This window comes from Cygnus atratus, chromosome 1, assembly GCF_013377495.2.
Source record: "Cygnus atratus isolate AKBS03 ecotype Queensland, Australia chromosome 1, CAtr_DNAZoo_HiC_assembly, whole genome shotgun sequence".
NCBI classification, from domain to species: Eukaryota; Metazoa; Chordata; class Aves; order Anseriformes; family Anatidae; genus Cygnus; species Cygnus atratus.
The window spans coordinates 164023334-164039456 of NC_066362.1; the positions used below are offsets into that span (position 1 = coordinate 164023334).

At 33.4% G+C, this 16123-nt stretch overlaps 1 protein-coding gene across 2 annotated transcripts in view; it reads left to right on the forward strand.

The window, feature by feature from the left end:
* Positions 1–16123, forward strand: part of MYCBP2 (MYC binding protein 2) — a 196503-nt gene that overhangs the window by 103684 nt on the left and 76696 nt on the right. For both annotated transcript variants that reach the window (XM_050708276.1, XM_050708273.1), the window contains exons 36-46: positions 41–172; positions 467–645; positions 3566–3708; positions 4543–4643; positions 5869–6087; positions 6949–7174; positions 7519–7637; positions 8767–8854; positions 12679–12728; positions 13915–14087; positions 14764–14908. In XM_050708276.1, coding sequence (XP_050564233.1) covers positions 41–172; positions 467–645; positions 3566–3708; positions 4543–4643; positions 5869–6087; positions 6949–7174; positions 7519–7637; positions 8767–8854; positions 12679–12728; positions 13915–14087; positions 14764–14908 — 1575 coding nt within the window. The remainder of the gene's footprint in view (positions 1–40; positions 173–466; positions 646–3565; positions 3709–4542; positions 4644–5868; positions 6088–6948; positions 7175–7518; positions 7638–8766; positions 8855–12678; positions 12729–13914; positions 14088–14763; positions 14909–16123) is intronic.

The window sequence follows — 16123 nt, forward strand, 5'->3', positions numbered from 1 at the left end:
TATAATAAGTGTATTAAAATGTCATTGGTCTTTGATTTAGAGTGATCATACTGGAGATTCAACTCATTCTCATAGATGGACATCTTTAGAATTGGTTAAAGGAACTTACACCACAGATGATTCTCCCAGTGACATAGCTGAAATCAGACTTGATAAAGTTGTACCACTGAAGGTAAATCAAAGAAGTACATATCTGTAAGTTTCATATGACTTGTATAAAACAAAACCTAGAGTGTTCAGTATAATAGTTTTTTTGTTCACACATCTACAGTTGATATTGACGTTTGCTTTGTAAGTTGTCACCTTGTAACTGAAAAGTGCAAATCCTGGAAGTAAAAAGAAATTAAAACTTTACTTTTATAATAGCATAAAACAGATTATAGTTGAAATAGCTTTCATAATACCATGAAGCCTAACTTACATACTTGTTTTATACTGCATACTGCTTTTGCCTCTCCTTTTTAAGGAAAATGTGAAATACGCGATTCGTTTGAGGAATTACGGAAGCCGGACTGCCAATGGAGATGGAGGAATGACCACAGTTCAGTGTCCAGATGGTGTAACATTTACCTTTAGTACATGTAGTCTGAGCAGTAACGGCACAAACCAAACACGCGGACAGATTCCACAGATTCTTTATTACAGGTTTGTGTGTTGTCATGATCTATTTGTAAGAAAAGTAAATAAAACTGTATGTGCTATTATACCACACCTTTTTAGAGAAGTAACAGAAATAAACACATCTGAAGTGTGCGTGAGGAAAGGTTCTTTAGCAGCAGTATTGTGTTCTTTCAGTGTAGTTTCAGTCTTAGGGTATTTAGTGAAGACAGCTTTTGGAGCACCAGTTGTACAGCCTTGTATTGGATTCTCTTATTTTTGAACTGGCAAATACTTTGTTAGTTCACCTCTCTCGCAAGGTCCATTCTCTACTCCTTTTAAAGTTATAGCATGAGGGACTGATAAGATGCACTACTACAGTCTGGCTTTTTTCTATAACCTCGGAGAGTTTTGAGAGACTGTTGACTGGAATGTTCCTCTCTCTGATTTCATTCAGTTCCTTCCTTTATTGCCAGAAAGGATTGTACAATGTAGAGAAGCAAGGTCTGTTTATTATAGGAACTGTTTCCTATCTTACTGTAAAGTTCAAAGGTATAAAAAGAAAAATTGCAAGTAAAATCAACTGAAACATTTGACTGTCCTTCAGAGAAGCTTTATGTTAGCCTTTCAGGATGAATTCACTGAAGCCAATGTTTTAATGGAAAGTATTGCTTTCAGTTCTGAGGCACTTACATTGATAGTAAAGAAAATGTGATTTTCAAAATGTAGTAGTGTCTCATTATATGAATTAGTACCAATGTCTGTATAGCAAGAAAATGTCATACCCTTTACTGAAATCTCCGTGGTAAATTGTTGATCATCAGTAAGTAGATCCAAGAAGTAAAATAAGCAAAGAATAATAATTTACTTTGATTCCCAGTTATGCGGTAGGTGCACATAACTAATAAAAGATGAAGAGGATAAAATAAGGAATGTAACAGGTAATGATTTGGATTAACAATTCTAGGAATCTGTTGCTCCTAAGAAAATTTTAAAGGAACTAAAATATGAAGAAATGAAGTTGCTAGCAAAATTGTAGTAATAGCATAGTTGAAGATACAAGTAGTTCTTCTAAATTATTTTGAAATGAGATTGGCTTACGTTGATTCAGAGATCCAACTTATCAGTAATAACAGTAAGAGCAAGTAAACAAGTAATAAGTAATAACAAAGAATGAAATTACAATGGTACATACCATTACACTTTGATTGATTTAGTCTCTTGGAATCGGGGTTATCTATGTTTAGGGAATCCCTTCAACATTGGAATTCCTGATTTCATTAGAGTATCAAAATCATATGTAAAAATGAGAAGAGAACACAAGGAAAAAAATTTCATTCCCATTCCTCAAATTTCTCCTCTTAGGAGCAAAAGAGGTAACAAAGTACAAGTTTCCTTGATTTCAGAGTGGCAAAGTACACAAAAGTTAAATTGAAGCTTCATGGTGTTCTAACTTAATAATAAGCTAACATATGAAAAAAAGAAAAAAAAAACAAAAACACAACATACCAAAATGCTGTCTTCAGTTGAGAACAGTCTTTTTTTGTTGTTGTTTCAACCATGATGAAATTCTAGGACACTTTTGAAGGACCCTAATAGCATAACTCAGAAGTGCTCTGCAGAATAAATTAAGTTTTGTTTGGGAAAACTTGCAAATTGCTGCCTCTAATCACAGTGTCTTCTGAAGTGTCCTTGAACAACAAAAACCAAAATGTTATCTGATGGGCATCTATAGTTATGGACTTGGCAGTCAGTTTAAGGATTCACAGTTTAGTACATAATGACTTGAGGTGTTGATTTGTATACAGTAAAGGAATAAATGTTCAGTCAACTATTACAGAGCAGAGCTTGTAAAATTCACACGCTGTTTAGTTTGAAGGATTCTCATATGCAAATAGAGTTGCTGCTTATGCGAATGACAAGAAAGGCCATACCAAAAGAAGTGTATTAACATGTTTCTGATTAGGACAGAAACACGTTGTAAGGATTCATTGGAAATGTAAAATTGCATTCAGTGTCAGTGACTGATAAATTTAAATTAATACGGCTTGAGGCTGACAACAAAAGTACAGTTTTAGGATACAGTGACAAAAAACCTTTTTGTAAGAGTGGTTGATTTAAGTGATAGAGAAGTATAAGTATTCTTGCTGTACATTTCATTTGGTTGCACTTTATTCTATGCAAAGTCAAGTCATTGAGCATTCTGAGCTGCTATTTCTGGAATCTTAATATTGTGGATTTTTTTTTCCTAAGTTCAAAACATAAGAAATCCAAAAGAATGGGAAATTTGCTTTACCTGTTGACTGAGTGATTTAAGTTGTCTATGCCACTGCTAAATCATTATCATATAGAAGACTTGAATTAGTTTATGCTTATCTTTGGACTGCTGTGAAAATAACAATCAAAACATCTTTTATATACTTTAGTGGAATAGTTTTGTGCATAATGTCCATATATTGATTACGAGAATCTGATTTGACATAAACAGTACATTTCAAAGAGAAAACTATTTGTTAAGGTTAAGCCTAACATTGTATTTCAAAAACATAATTAATCCTTAGAATAGGGAAGGGGAATCTTTTTCACAGTTGTGATACTACAGAAATATCAATAGAAAGAGTTTCAGTGGTTTCTGTGAAGCCTTTAGTATTGTTCTGTTTTTATCAAGATAGGTTCTCTCTCTTGGAAAAGCATAACAGTAAATTCTAAGATTTGAAAGGCATCCAGTGAAAACAAGCATTTCAGAAGTATGCTTTTCATATTTCCTGGCAAATAAAAATAAAATAATAACAAACAGCAAACAATGAGGCATCACCTCCAAAATATCCTCAGTGGTTGGATTTAATTATTTCCTTTATTATTTTACCATAAATTAACTGTTCTAATTATTCTGTGCCAAAAACAAGTGAGACATGTCTAAGTTAATTTTGTATTTTATGAACTTACTTTAACTTAATCTACCATCCAGGAGTGAGTATGATGGAGATCTGCAATCACAGCTTTTGAACAAAGCTAATGAAGAAGACAAAAACTGTAGCAGGGCTCTTTCCGTTGTGAGCGCTGTTGTGCGAGCAGCCAAAGACCTGTTGCACAGAGCTCTTGCTGTAGATGGTAAGACTTTTGAAAATTGACTTCCAAAATTGACTTTTCAGAACTTCTTTCCTTGCTAGGAGGAGTTAAGAGTAGAAAATCGGTGATATAACATTTGTAATATTTCTCTTACGTCTTCAAAAAATATTTTTCTAACCTGTCATAGCTGTAGGTTATCAAACTCTGAGTAACTTTTAAAATAATTGAGTTGCTCTTAATCATAGGCAGATACCTCATACAAGTTTGCTCATCAGTTTAGCAGACATCATATTAAAGCTAGTAAGATTCTATATTCCCAAAAGATATGCTGTAATGGGTCAGTACCAAATTTTATTGCATGTTTCATGTGGTAGGAGGAAAAATGGTGTATGTAGTGCATCTATAAGCACTTAAATACACATTTTTCAGAAATTCAGACATTAGTCTTAAAACTGAATGTTTTTAAGCTACTATATTCAGCCATTCTAGAAAAAAATATAGGAGTCCATAATATTGGATAGTGCTATAGAAATTGATGTTGAGATTGGATACTAGATACTAGGTACTAGATTTTATAGCATAGAAAATATGAAGACAGTTTTACAAAGTGATGAAGAATCAATAAAATTATGCTGTAAAACAAGGAGAATTTTTAACATAGAGCTCTATATAGAGTCATGCTTATTTCAGGTGAACTTCACGCACTAATAATTTGTTTTGAATTACAGTGCCAAGTAGCTTAAAGTAAAAATTAGTGTAGAAACTAGAATTTTAACTCATAAGAAGCAAAAGAAGAAAAATAAGATGTATTTTGAACGGTGATCTATTTGTTATAACGAATATTATGATACTTGTGTTGTAATTATCTTTGTTTAGCTGAAGACATTCCAGAACTACTGAGCTCTTCCAGTCTGTTCTCAATGCTGCTACCACTCATAATAGCCTACATAGGACCAGTTGCAGCAGCAATTCCCAAGGTATGCTCCTCAACAGAAATTACTGAAGAAATTTAAGTATGTTATATAAGGAAAAAGTTTACTCTGAGGAAACTGAACATGGTGATTTTTTATAATTTTATGAATTAGTGGTTTATGTTTGACCACTTGACTGGTCATGAAATTTCCAAGAGTCAAGAAATTTTAAAAACATGTTATACTTGAACAGTTATGAACTTTTTTTTTTTAATTTACGTTGAAGTCATTATGAAAAAAACCACAACCTTATGTAAGCAGAGAGAAAGAAGGTAGGCTTTGATAGTAGGAAAAGTGAAAAAGTTAGAAGGATCTGGATTTATTATTTATTAATGAATATTGGTGGGATAGAATTTCTTATGTATTATATGAATTCAGGTTTTACAACGAACATGAAATCAGTAGTAGCTGTTAATTAAATGAAGATTATTTCTATCAAGTTTACAGTTGGGAGGATGTCAACTATCAGCAAAAAATAACCTTTTCGTTGGCAAAACGTATTTTCACGTGTCTGAAAATCTTGAAAATTGTCGTTATATTTACAAATGTTGCCAGTCCTTACTTAGTAGACACTATTGTCGTTTACTGCATTTTCATGACCTGTAAGATCCCTTCTAACTTCTCTATAAAGGGGGAGAAAAGAGGACTGACCACTTAAAATCAAACAGATTCATTTCTTTAAAAATAGTTTGAATTTGTTGTTACCTTGTCACTATGATGAACTGAAGTTTCCAGCAAGTGTTTTGTTTCAGAAGTGTTCTTCTATTTTGAAAATCTCATAAAAATTACAGAGAACAATGCACTGTTTATCAATGCATGCATTAAGAATATTCAATATTGGAAAAAGAACAATATTCTTAGAAAACAAAGTGTAACTGGACTATGACTTCAGTACAGTATTTGCTTTCTCTCAACTTACAATTATTGTTCATTAATGTTATGGCTTTCTAGCGTTAGGAAGCTTTCTGTGGGCGTATTAATGTAGATATCTCACAGCTGCAAACAGATTCGTTTCATTTTTGATAAGTGTCTAAGAGGAGTATTTGAGATTAATGTGGTGATGCTTTTTCTGCAAGCATTGTAGATGTAGGATTGGAAAATGTGACTAAATGAACTGTGCTAGTGATATTCTGAGAATATCCAGAATAACCCTTGTAGAGAAATACAAGTTTGAGTATTGTTTTCACCCCATCGTAAGTAATAATTTAGCGTATGTGGTGTTATGTTTCAGGTTGCTGTTGAGGTCTTTGGCCTAGTACAACAATTACTTCCTTCTGTAGCAGTTTTGAATCAGAAATATGCTCCTCCAGCTTTTAACCCAAATCAGTCTACGGACAGCACCACAGGAAATCAACCAGAGCAAGGGCTTTCAGCTTGTACTACCTCTAATCACTATGCTGTTGTGGAAAGTGAACATCCCTATAAACCAGCCTGTGTTACTCACTACAAGGTACACACCATTTCTTACGTTGTTGAAAAATGGTTTGCCATGGATTCATATTCATGAATTCATAAAATTCATATTCATGATTCATAAAATGGACTCATATTGTCTAATATAGGAGACAGTTTTCCGTATTATTACTGTACAGCTTTCTGGACCTGTCTTTCTTCAGTAAGTATGGGGAAGCATGTAGTTTTAACCTTCTAATTCAGCTGTCTAATGTAAGCACCTGAATTTGTTCAGTCTTAGATTTTCCTACTGTCATGTACAGTTTATTTGTTCTAACAGTACAGACTGTAGAAGTTGGAAGTCTTTATGTAGATGTTACCTCAGTGCTAAAACAATGCTTTGTAAAAAATAGTTAATGTAAATTCTGGTCAAATTCATGTGTATTGTAGTGTAGGGATCTGCCAATTCAAACTTGTAACAAATTACTTTCACTTGGGCCATGATTTTGCTTTGCAGAAGTCTCTGAAGTCCATTTAAATGTGTTGAGTCACTTTTAATGGGATTCATTCTGCCTTACATAAATGACTATTAAAATGGATCCAGGTTTTCCTAAATGTCAATAGAGAAAGGGTGTTTTTGTTCAGCTGAGTAAAGGTATGAGGTAATAAAATACTTGATTATAGCATTTCAGGTGTATCTGAATTTCAAGGAATAAGTTAGGTTGCTAAAGGATATGAAAACAGCTCTACAGATTTACATAATTGAATCACTTTTGTAGCTTGAATCTTTAAGAACGAAAGACAAAGAGGAAGTGAAGAATTGAATGTTTGGAAAAAAAAAAAAGCAAAGTGACAAACAACAAAAAAAAAAACCACGCTTGCATATAATTAGGTTTTCGACTACTGTTTTTTGTTTTAGGTGACTTTTCCTGAATGTGTCAGGTGGATAACAATAGAATTTGATACTCAGTGTGGCACTGCTCAGTCAGAGGATGTTCTTCGTTTACTAATTCCTGTCAGAATTGCACAGAGTCTGGGGTTTGGACCAAAGCATACTTCTGTTCATGAAAATCTTAATTCATGGATAGAACTGAAAAAATTCTCTGGATCTTCAGGATGGCCTACAATGGTATTAGTATTGCCAGGTAATAAATATATATTGCAGTAATTTCTATTGATGTGAATTATAAAAATGATGAAAATAAATTCGATTTTTCTGCAAAATCATGTTAGAAAACAAAATGGAAAAAGTGTCTCCATCCAACATAGCAAGAGTTCATTATGAGGCATTGGTTGTACATCAGTGAACTATGTTTATATTAGGTTTCTTTTTTGAAGTGTTCATCTGCATGTTATTTATGTTTTTATTTGCATGGTGCTTACACAGCCTACATTTGGTTTATGTTCATGTGATAGAAACATTTAAAAAGAGGAGAAATATTAGAAGTTATATTTTATTCATTTTATATATCATTTTACTTCCTGTAAGGAAATGAAGCTCTTTTTTCTCTGGAGACTGCATCAGACTATGTGAAAGATGAAAAGGCTTGTTTTTACGGTTTCAAATGTTATGCAATTGGATATGAATTTAGTCCAGGATCTGATGAGGTAAGGAAAAAGTGGAATGTATATAAACGAACCTATAAATTCATTCTTATATGACCAAGGTTTTTTTTTTTTGGTAAAAGTATCTGATTCGTACTTCTGACTAAATAGAACTAGCAAAATACTTTTAAATGATTTTCATATAATTTTAAAACTTTTATTGCTACAAACATGATTTGTTTGGAATTCTTTAATCTGATTATATTGGAATGGCTGTGGGTGTTTTTATTTGTCGGGGGGGTTAAGAACTTTGACACTCTGCAAATAAATAGCATTATGATTTTATCCATTGCATCAATAGGTTATAAAATTATCTAAAATTTGGAAACTTCTTTATCCAGATGAATTACTAGATATAGTATGAACGTGATAGAAGTTCAGATGAATAAAGGCTTTGGCTTGTGAAATAATATTATTACCTTTCATATCTTTCTTTATTCTGATGTCATAGATCATATTGAAAGATGTTTGTCTTATTTAAATTACTAGTGGCCCTAATGATAGAGGTTTCCCATCTCCCTCAGATTTTGGGGGGGGCTGGTCTGTTTTTTTTTCTCCTTCGTGGGAGGAATTTGTCAGACGTTTCTTGGAAGTGCTGAATCATCCCCAGATGTAAGTCTTTAAGTGTGTAAAGGAGAATGTAAAAACCTTTTTCCCATCCTAGCATCTCCAACTAGAGAGAGGAAAGAGGAAAACAAAATTATGAACAGTATTACCTTTAGAGAAGACAGGAACATGAGCTTTTGTGGTATATATATATACCACATAAACTGTACAACTGTACAGCTTAGAAGAGGTATTTCTTTGTAATCTGAATACTTATGTGTAGTTGTTTTAGTTGGGAGTTCCCTTTCTCTTTAGCATCAATCATCTTCAGATGTTCTTACTAGGCTACCCAAGCATGGTAGTACTTACCAGTCTTCTGACCTAGTTGAAATTGTTCTAAAAATGGTGGTACTTTGGCCCATTAAAACTCTGGCCCCGCATTAAAACATGGCAGTCCAGCTGTACAACAAGAAGCATATCACTGAGAAACTTCAAACTGGAACATACAATTAATATCTCTTAGGAAAAAATATTGTCAAGGAAACCCATCTATTGTCATATTTTCTGAATACTTTTTATTTTTAAGGGTATTATTCAGCTGGAAAAAGAATTGGCCAATTTAGGAGGGTCATGTGCAGCAGCTTTGATGAAGAAAGATCTAGCTCTTCCTATTGGTAAGTTCTACTCAACTTACTTTGTTACTTCATCATTGTTTCAGGGTTTCTGCATAAATGCTGTCTGTCCAAATGTTGTAAATGCTCTAAGTCCAAATGTTGCTTTTAATTCTAAATGATCATACACAATTGATTTTCAAACTGAATTAATCAACCAAGATAATAAAATAATGTTGTTTTCTGCTTAAACGATTATGGAAAGAAGGCAAACCTAGTTATTTAAATCTAAATCAACTCACCCCATCCACAGGTAGCGTATCAGTGTACGAGCTATGTCCTACAGTTCCCTTGTGGTACTTCACAAATGTGCAGGTATCTTATTTGTATTTCCTTTTCACTGTTTTTTCTCCCTGCACTGCACACCGTTCTGAATAAGGAACACCTGCAGCAATGAATTGCAAAATTTAGACTTACTAGTTTAAAATTGAGAGTGGCCATTGTATCTGTAGACCTTGCAGTCTAAAATATTGCTGCTGTAATTTTTTGCAATTATAAAAAATATTGCATACTTTTACAGCAGATGCAGCAAACAAAAGTTTACAGGAACCCAAATGCAATTTAAAATATAAGGAAAAGTAAGAATTTATGAAAATGAATGAATATGGAGATTGAGTTAGACTGTTCTAATGATGTAGCTGTACTCTGTATAATAGTATTTCTCATAATTAACATTTATGTATAGGAAAAATGGATTTATAATCTATAATAAGGTATCTTTTGTTCATTTTAATTTAGGAATGCAAATGAGATCTCAAATAGTATTAAGGAGACTAGCAGAGAAAAATATGTATTAATGAGCAGGAGGACATTGTTCAGTGTGCAGTTATAACCAGAAAACCTAATTTGACTTTTTTTTAACCTAATTTGACTTTTTTTTAACCTGGTACTTTGCTTGTGTATTTGAATGTACATATTTCTTACTTTATGTTGTAAATAAGCACCTCAACTGCACTGGTAAATCTGTATTTCTCTCTCAAAAGTACAGGCAATTCTATAGTTTAAATAGAGTGCCCTCTTCTGTTATCCTTCAAACAGCCACATTAACTCCTTTGGTTGATTTCCCTAGTACCCATTTATCCCACCGTTCCCACCTAAGAAGCTGAGTGTGAATGCTTATAACTTCCTTCACAGGTTTTCTAATGCTTCATTCTTCTTTCAGAAGAGGTTTTCATTCTAATTTTGAATGTCTAAAAGAAGAAGGGAGAGTAGGTGATACGTAGATTAGTTTCTGTGCTTTAAGGTAGAACAAATTTTAAATAAAACATGCAGTCAAGTTATCTATGCAGTCTCAGCAAACTTATATAAGGGGTTGTGCGTGAACTGCAACAGAGGAATGGTAGGTGCAGAAGCAGGGTAGTTTTCTGATTACTGAAGTAATTGATGCAAAATAATAAAGAATGCATCTCGCTGTTTACCCAACACCAACTCAAGGACTTCAGCCAAATCTGTTAGTATTGCTGACAGTATTGCAAAACTAATGACAAACAGATACAAGTGCATAGAGGTTCTCTACAAGACCACTGGACCTTATGAATAAACAGATGAATTATAGGCAGGAATCGTAGTGTTTGACTGCTGTGATGGAAATTACTGTGCCTTTTAAGACTGTTTTCAGTTACCTGTAATTTTGCTTGAAGTGTTTTGCCTGATGTCTCGGAAACACTTGGCAGGAAAAGAGGTAAAATGTGGTTTTGGAGAGCAACATTTAAATGCCTTAGTATCAGACAGCTTTTTCCTTTCCTCCATTATAGATAATGTATCTTTTACCTTTTGCTGTAAGTGAAATGGTACCTTGAAAAGTGCTCTGTTTTATATGCTACTGTCATTACTTATCTGTGGAACAGTATAATTTTATTCATGAAAGGGAGAGTCCTTTAAGAAAAAGATATGTAATCATTTGTTATATAAAAGACTGCATTATAGTGCATGCACACAAGAAAGCCCTTTGTATTAGAGTTTTCATACTTCGTTTTATAATTTCTACAATTTTACCTTAGTTCCATGTGTAGGTGTATATAGTCTAAAGAAAATACCCTAAGGAAAAGGCTTGCTTAAGGAGGGAATAAGCAATTTAATATATAATGTCTGAACTTTGGCATTCAGAAGTTAAGCATCAGAGTCTAAGCTAGTTGCTCTAACCTTCTTTTAGAGATAATATAGACATCTTCAGAGGATGGTTCATGTCATTCCATGATAAACATCTAAAAAAAAAATCACTGAAAGAAGATGCCTATTTCTCTTCCATTTGCTGTAAAAATATCTTGTAATACCTACGTCTGAGTTTATTATCTCATGCCTCACTGCCCAAAAGTAGGTGAAATAAATACTGCTCCATTGCCCTGGTAATATTTAGACCTCTGTATCCAACTAAGTGATCTTAAAACCTGATGACTTTAAATTAAGAAACTTCACAGATGTCATGGCAAAATTAAGAAAAGTAGGCAACACATGGTTGAAAATTTTCAACAGAGAATTCTGTAGGAGGTTGTGCAAAGAGCATCATGGGATAGATAGGATGACTGAAATGACTTCAAATTAGTCACTAGTTGTTACAGGAATCCTTGTAGACCCTTCCATCCTTACCACTATTTGCATTATTTTCGTGACTGCATCATGGTGTAAACACTTTGCTGAAGGAGGATATCCTTCACAAAGAATTGCCCTGTTTTTTAATAACTGTTGTAGTGGATATTCTCTGTATACAGTAGGCCAGATAATTGTATAAGTATTCCTATATGAGCATTAGGAAAGAAAAAAGTGCTTTGAAAGGGCATCAAGAGGGCTTTAACTATTTTTACTCCAGAGGAAAATGCACCAAATGGTGATTCCTTTATTTATTATGAAAACTTCATCTTTGAGAGTACATCCAAATATTGAGTTACTTTGTCAAAAGGCAACATCTCCTCCTTGCAAGTTTTCTAAGAGTTAAGTTTAAAATGCCTCTACTCAAAAGAGACAATTGGTTTGTGACTGAGATCTAACCTAAACAGCAACGTGGAATCGATCAATGCATTATTTAATTGTTTAACATTATTACTTAATTGTTTCAAATTCTGTAGAAATTGAATTTCATTCTGAGAGCAGAGTTTCTACATACCTATATTTCTTAGAATTTTAAAAATGCCTTAGGACTTGATTATTCTAATTTCTCTTTCTCTCTCCTTACTAATAGAATTGCCTGACATGTTTTGAGAGAGACTAGAAATATCATAACCTTACCTGTTTACTTTTCTTTTCTGTTAAGACTGTATTTGGCAGTTCTGGTCACACTGGAATCAGGCTTTTAAGTTGCATTTTTGAGAAAGAAATGCCATAGAGTAGAATTCATTTGATTTTTATGCTCTGGGTGGATTCATAATTTACAAAATTGTGCAGAGTTTATCAGGTTTTTAAATACGTTTTTTGGGGGTAAATTCTTATAAAGAAGCAGTTGTTGGATAGTCTTAAGTACTGCTTCCTGGCAATCATCTTGACCTCCCAGAATCTTTTTCCTAGACGTATCTAGTTGCATCCAAAGATTTGCCATACATACGGTCTTGGAGATAAGTACCAAATTTGATTTTTGTGTAAGATATATTGTTTATTTGCTTGTACACTGAACTACACAGTACTGCATGTTTACTAGGTTTCTTAGTAGAAGCAAAAAAAGATTAAAAGATTCAAATATTAATCTTTCAACTGCTTTTTAAACAATATTACACATCCTCCTGCAAACTTAACTTTTGTAGTATAAACTAAACAGAATTAAATTTCAAGTTCTATAATGCATAAATAAATGTCAGTATTACTGTTATGAAAAATACATGTTTATATTTTTACAGCAGGTAATGAATTTGAAGAAGATCTTGAGATTCTTGAAGAAGCTGCTTTACAGGTATGCTGTTGCTTTTAAGTCTTACAGTAAATCTGCGTAGAAAACATGCATAAAATATCAGATAGGAAGTTAGATCACCTTACATGTTGGTTGCATGATTTAATAAATTTTAAATAATCCTTCACCTGTCTTTGTAATTGCAGAAATAAAATAACTCTTTCAGTTGAACAGTAACATCTATGAAGTTCTGGTTAATATGTCTGTAGTTGCTCTGGATTGATGATATAGTTTGGTTGTTGTGATGGCAGCTGATGCTGGTCAGTAGCTCTCTATTTTTTGGCCCTAGCTGATGATGAACAGTGAAAAATGATTTTTTCATGTTCTCTCTCATAGTTATTTTCAGGGCGAATATTTTGAAATTTAGTTGTTACTGTACTTGCTGGAAAACACATCAGTGCTACAGTATGATAGAATAGGCCTGAAATGACAGAACAATAAACAGAAACTGTTGAGGAGGAATCAGATGTTCTCGAAAGATTTTTTTTTTCAGCAAATGTGTTCTTGAATCCACAGTATTTTAATTCAAAAAGTGAACTGGGAGTTTGCATACAAGTAATGGATGACTCATTTTTCACTTGTAGTTCAGCCTGATTTTCTATGCATCTTTCCACATTTCTTATTTTACCCTGTCTCACCCCAAAATATCTTACTCAAGATACTTCTTTCTATCGTTATTATAGTTATTTATAGCTATATAGTTATTTATAAGTTACTATCTCTAGCCTTTTATGTTCTTTTAGAATGTTAAATTAGTTACATTTTCAAAAGGGCTTTCTTCATTCTTCTCCTGGTCATAATTCAACCAGTAAGGATTCCCTTAGCCTCAAAGTTCATGTTTCCTTATTCTTTCTTCCAGAAACTCTCCCTCAACTCAAGCTCATCTAGTCTCTTCTGACACAAATTATTGACACAGTGTTTTCTAGACTGAGTAGACAATACTTTTGATGCCAATTATGAGTGTTTTCTAAACTAGGTAATTCTAGTGTTAGGAGCTGACTTTTTTTGTGTGTGTGTGTGTCAATGTAATTAATCCACTTTGCCCCTCCTGGAATGGTTTTCAGTCCCCCAAATGTCTGTGTCAATTACTGTCATATTATGGGAAAGTGTATACATGTAAAATACTGAAAGATTCGTTTTTATGTCTCTTTTATCCTCACCCCACCTCAAAATAAAATAAAAATAAAAGGTGTGCAAATCTCATTCCGGCATTCTTGGAAAAGGGTTGGCACTATCTCACTCACCAACAATACTGGAAGCCCTTGAAGGAAATCTTCCACTGCAGGTACAAAGCAATGAGCAGTCGTTTCTAGAGGATTTCATTGCTTGTGTACCAGGATCAAGTGGTGGACGACTTGCAAGGTAAAAAGCTTGCGTGCTTCATGAATAAACCCATGACTTCATAGCTGTTAAGTATTGCAGCGAAATAGAAATTGTTTATTTGTATGCTAAATTTTAAAAACTGTGCACTGTTGTTTTTCTATAGAAGTAGCTATGTACATTTAATAACTGTTTCAAACACTTGTTATATTTGTTATCCTTATCCCTAAGTTGGAGAGAGATGGATTTGAAGGGTGGACTGTTTGTTGGATAAGGAATTGACTGGATGGCCACACCCAGAACATTCCAGCCTGTGTGTCAAGGTGGAGGCCAATGACAAGCAGTGCCTCTCAGGGGTACAGTTTTAAACTAAAAGAGGGGAGATTTATATTAGATGTTCGGAGAAAATTCTTTAGTCTGAGGGGTGGTGAGGCAGTGGAACAGGTTGCCCAGAAAAGTTGTGGATGCCCCATCCCTGCACATGGCAGGGGGGGTTGGAAATAGATGATCCTTAAGGTGCCTTCCGACTCAAGCCATTCTGTGATTTAAGTAAAACTGGCTGTGCTGGTTTTATTCATATATTAGGTAAAAGCATATATTTAATTATTCAGACCTTCTGCATTCTTTCTTAGGTGGATATTGTGTTTGTACAGATTAAGACTTTATCTTTTGAGAGGCTAGAAGATATTTTAATGATAAGTGTCTGTCTTTGCTGTAGATGGCTTCAGCCAGATTCATATGCTGATCCTCAAAAAACGTCATTGATTTTGAATAAGGATGACATTCGTTGTGGTTGGCCAACTGTTATTACAGTACAAACAAAAGACCAGTATGGGGATGTTGTTCATGTTCCTAATATGAAGGTAATTATTGCAATCTTGGCTGTTCTTATACTTCATCATGTCTTCGTTTAATATTTGTTGTAGATATTCCACAGAATACTCTTGTATAGGGCAGAATGTGGCATTCTTAAATTCAGTGGACTTTTTAACCTATAAATCCACAGAATTGTCAAATTCCATATTATGCCAACATCTCATGCAGGTTATGTCTTGTCTGTAATGAGCTACACGTATATAGTAGTGGAAATGCCCACTTTTAGACCTTTGGTGGTGGTGATGTATAAGGTGACAAGAATCCACTTCTTACTTGTAAGCCAGGAAAGAGTATTATAAATTGCGAAGTGAATAAAAGTGATGGAAAAAAGAATCAGAACCACATTGGTAAATCATCTTTTAGTAATTTTTTTTTGTATTAGAACAGCTCTTCTCCCTTTCTAATATTTGGAAGTTCCTGTAGTCTTTGAACTTATTAACTGGCAAGATCTGAGATTGTTGATTTTTGCTTCATCCTCTTCAGTTAATAACAGCTGTTTTTTTATAGTTGTTGAAGTACTGGAAAGGAAATGTTCATGACCACCTGAGATAGAATTAGAAAACCCTTCTGGGCTTTGGATTAATACCTGTGGAATATGTGTAAAAGTTGGCTGTTAGTTTTCAGATAATGAAGCATGCAAACAAATGAAATTGAACACAAAATGTTACTCATCTAGTTTTAATAAATTAGGTTACATCTATGTTTTAAAGCCCCCTATTTTTCTGGAGTTGTACAGATGTTTTCAAATCTTGCTTTTGTCAAGCATAAAAATAAATGAAGTACCTTAAACAAAGGTAAGATTCCTGCTGTAAGAACTCTCAAGACTAGTGTTTGTATATGATGTAATTGAGTTATCTTTCAGTGTACTGTAAATTCATTAATAACCAGTGAGTTTTAAACAATAATACAAGAATCAGTTTAGTCACACAATTTGAACATAATATAAATGTATAGTTAATGACGTAAATTTGTGACAGAGGAAGTAGAAAACTTTTAGTTACTTTATTCTACAAATTGGGAAAAAGATGTGTGAATATAAACCCATCAAAATAGTTGCTGGATTTGTTATTTAATAACTATTTTTCTGCACAAGTATATTAAAGTAACACATAATTTAATTATTATTATTCGATTGGACTCATTCAGTGTTCAATGTACTGAGGTAACTTCCAGTAAATTAGGTCAAATTTTGATAAATAGCA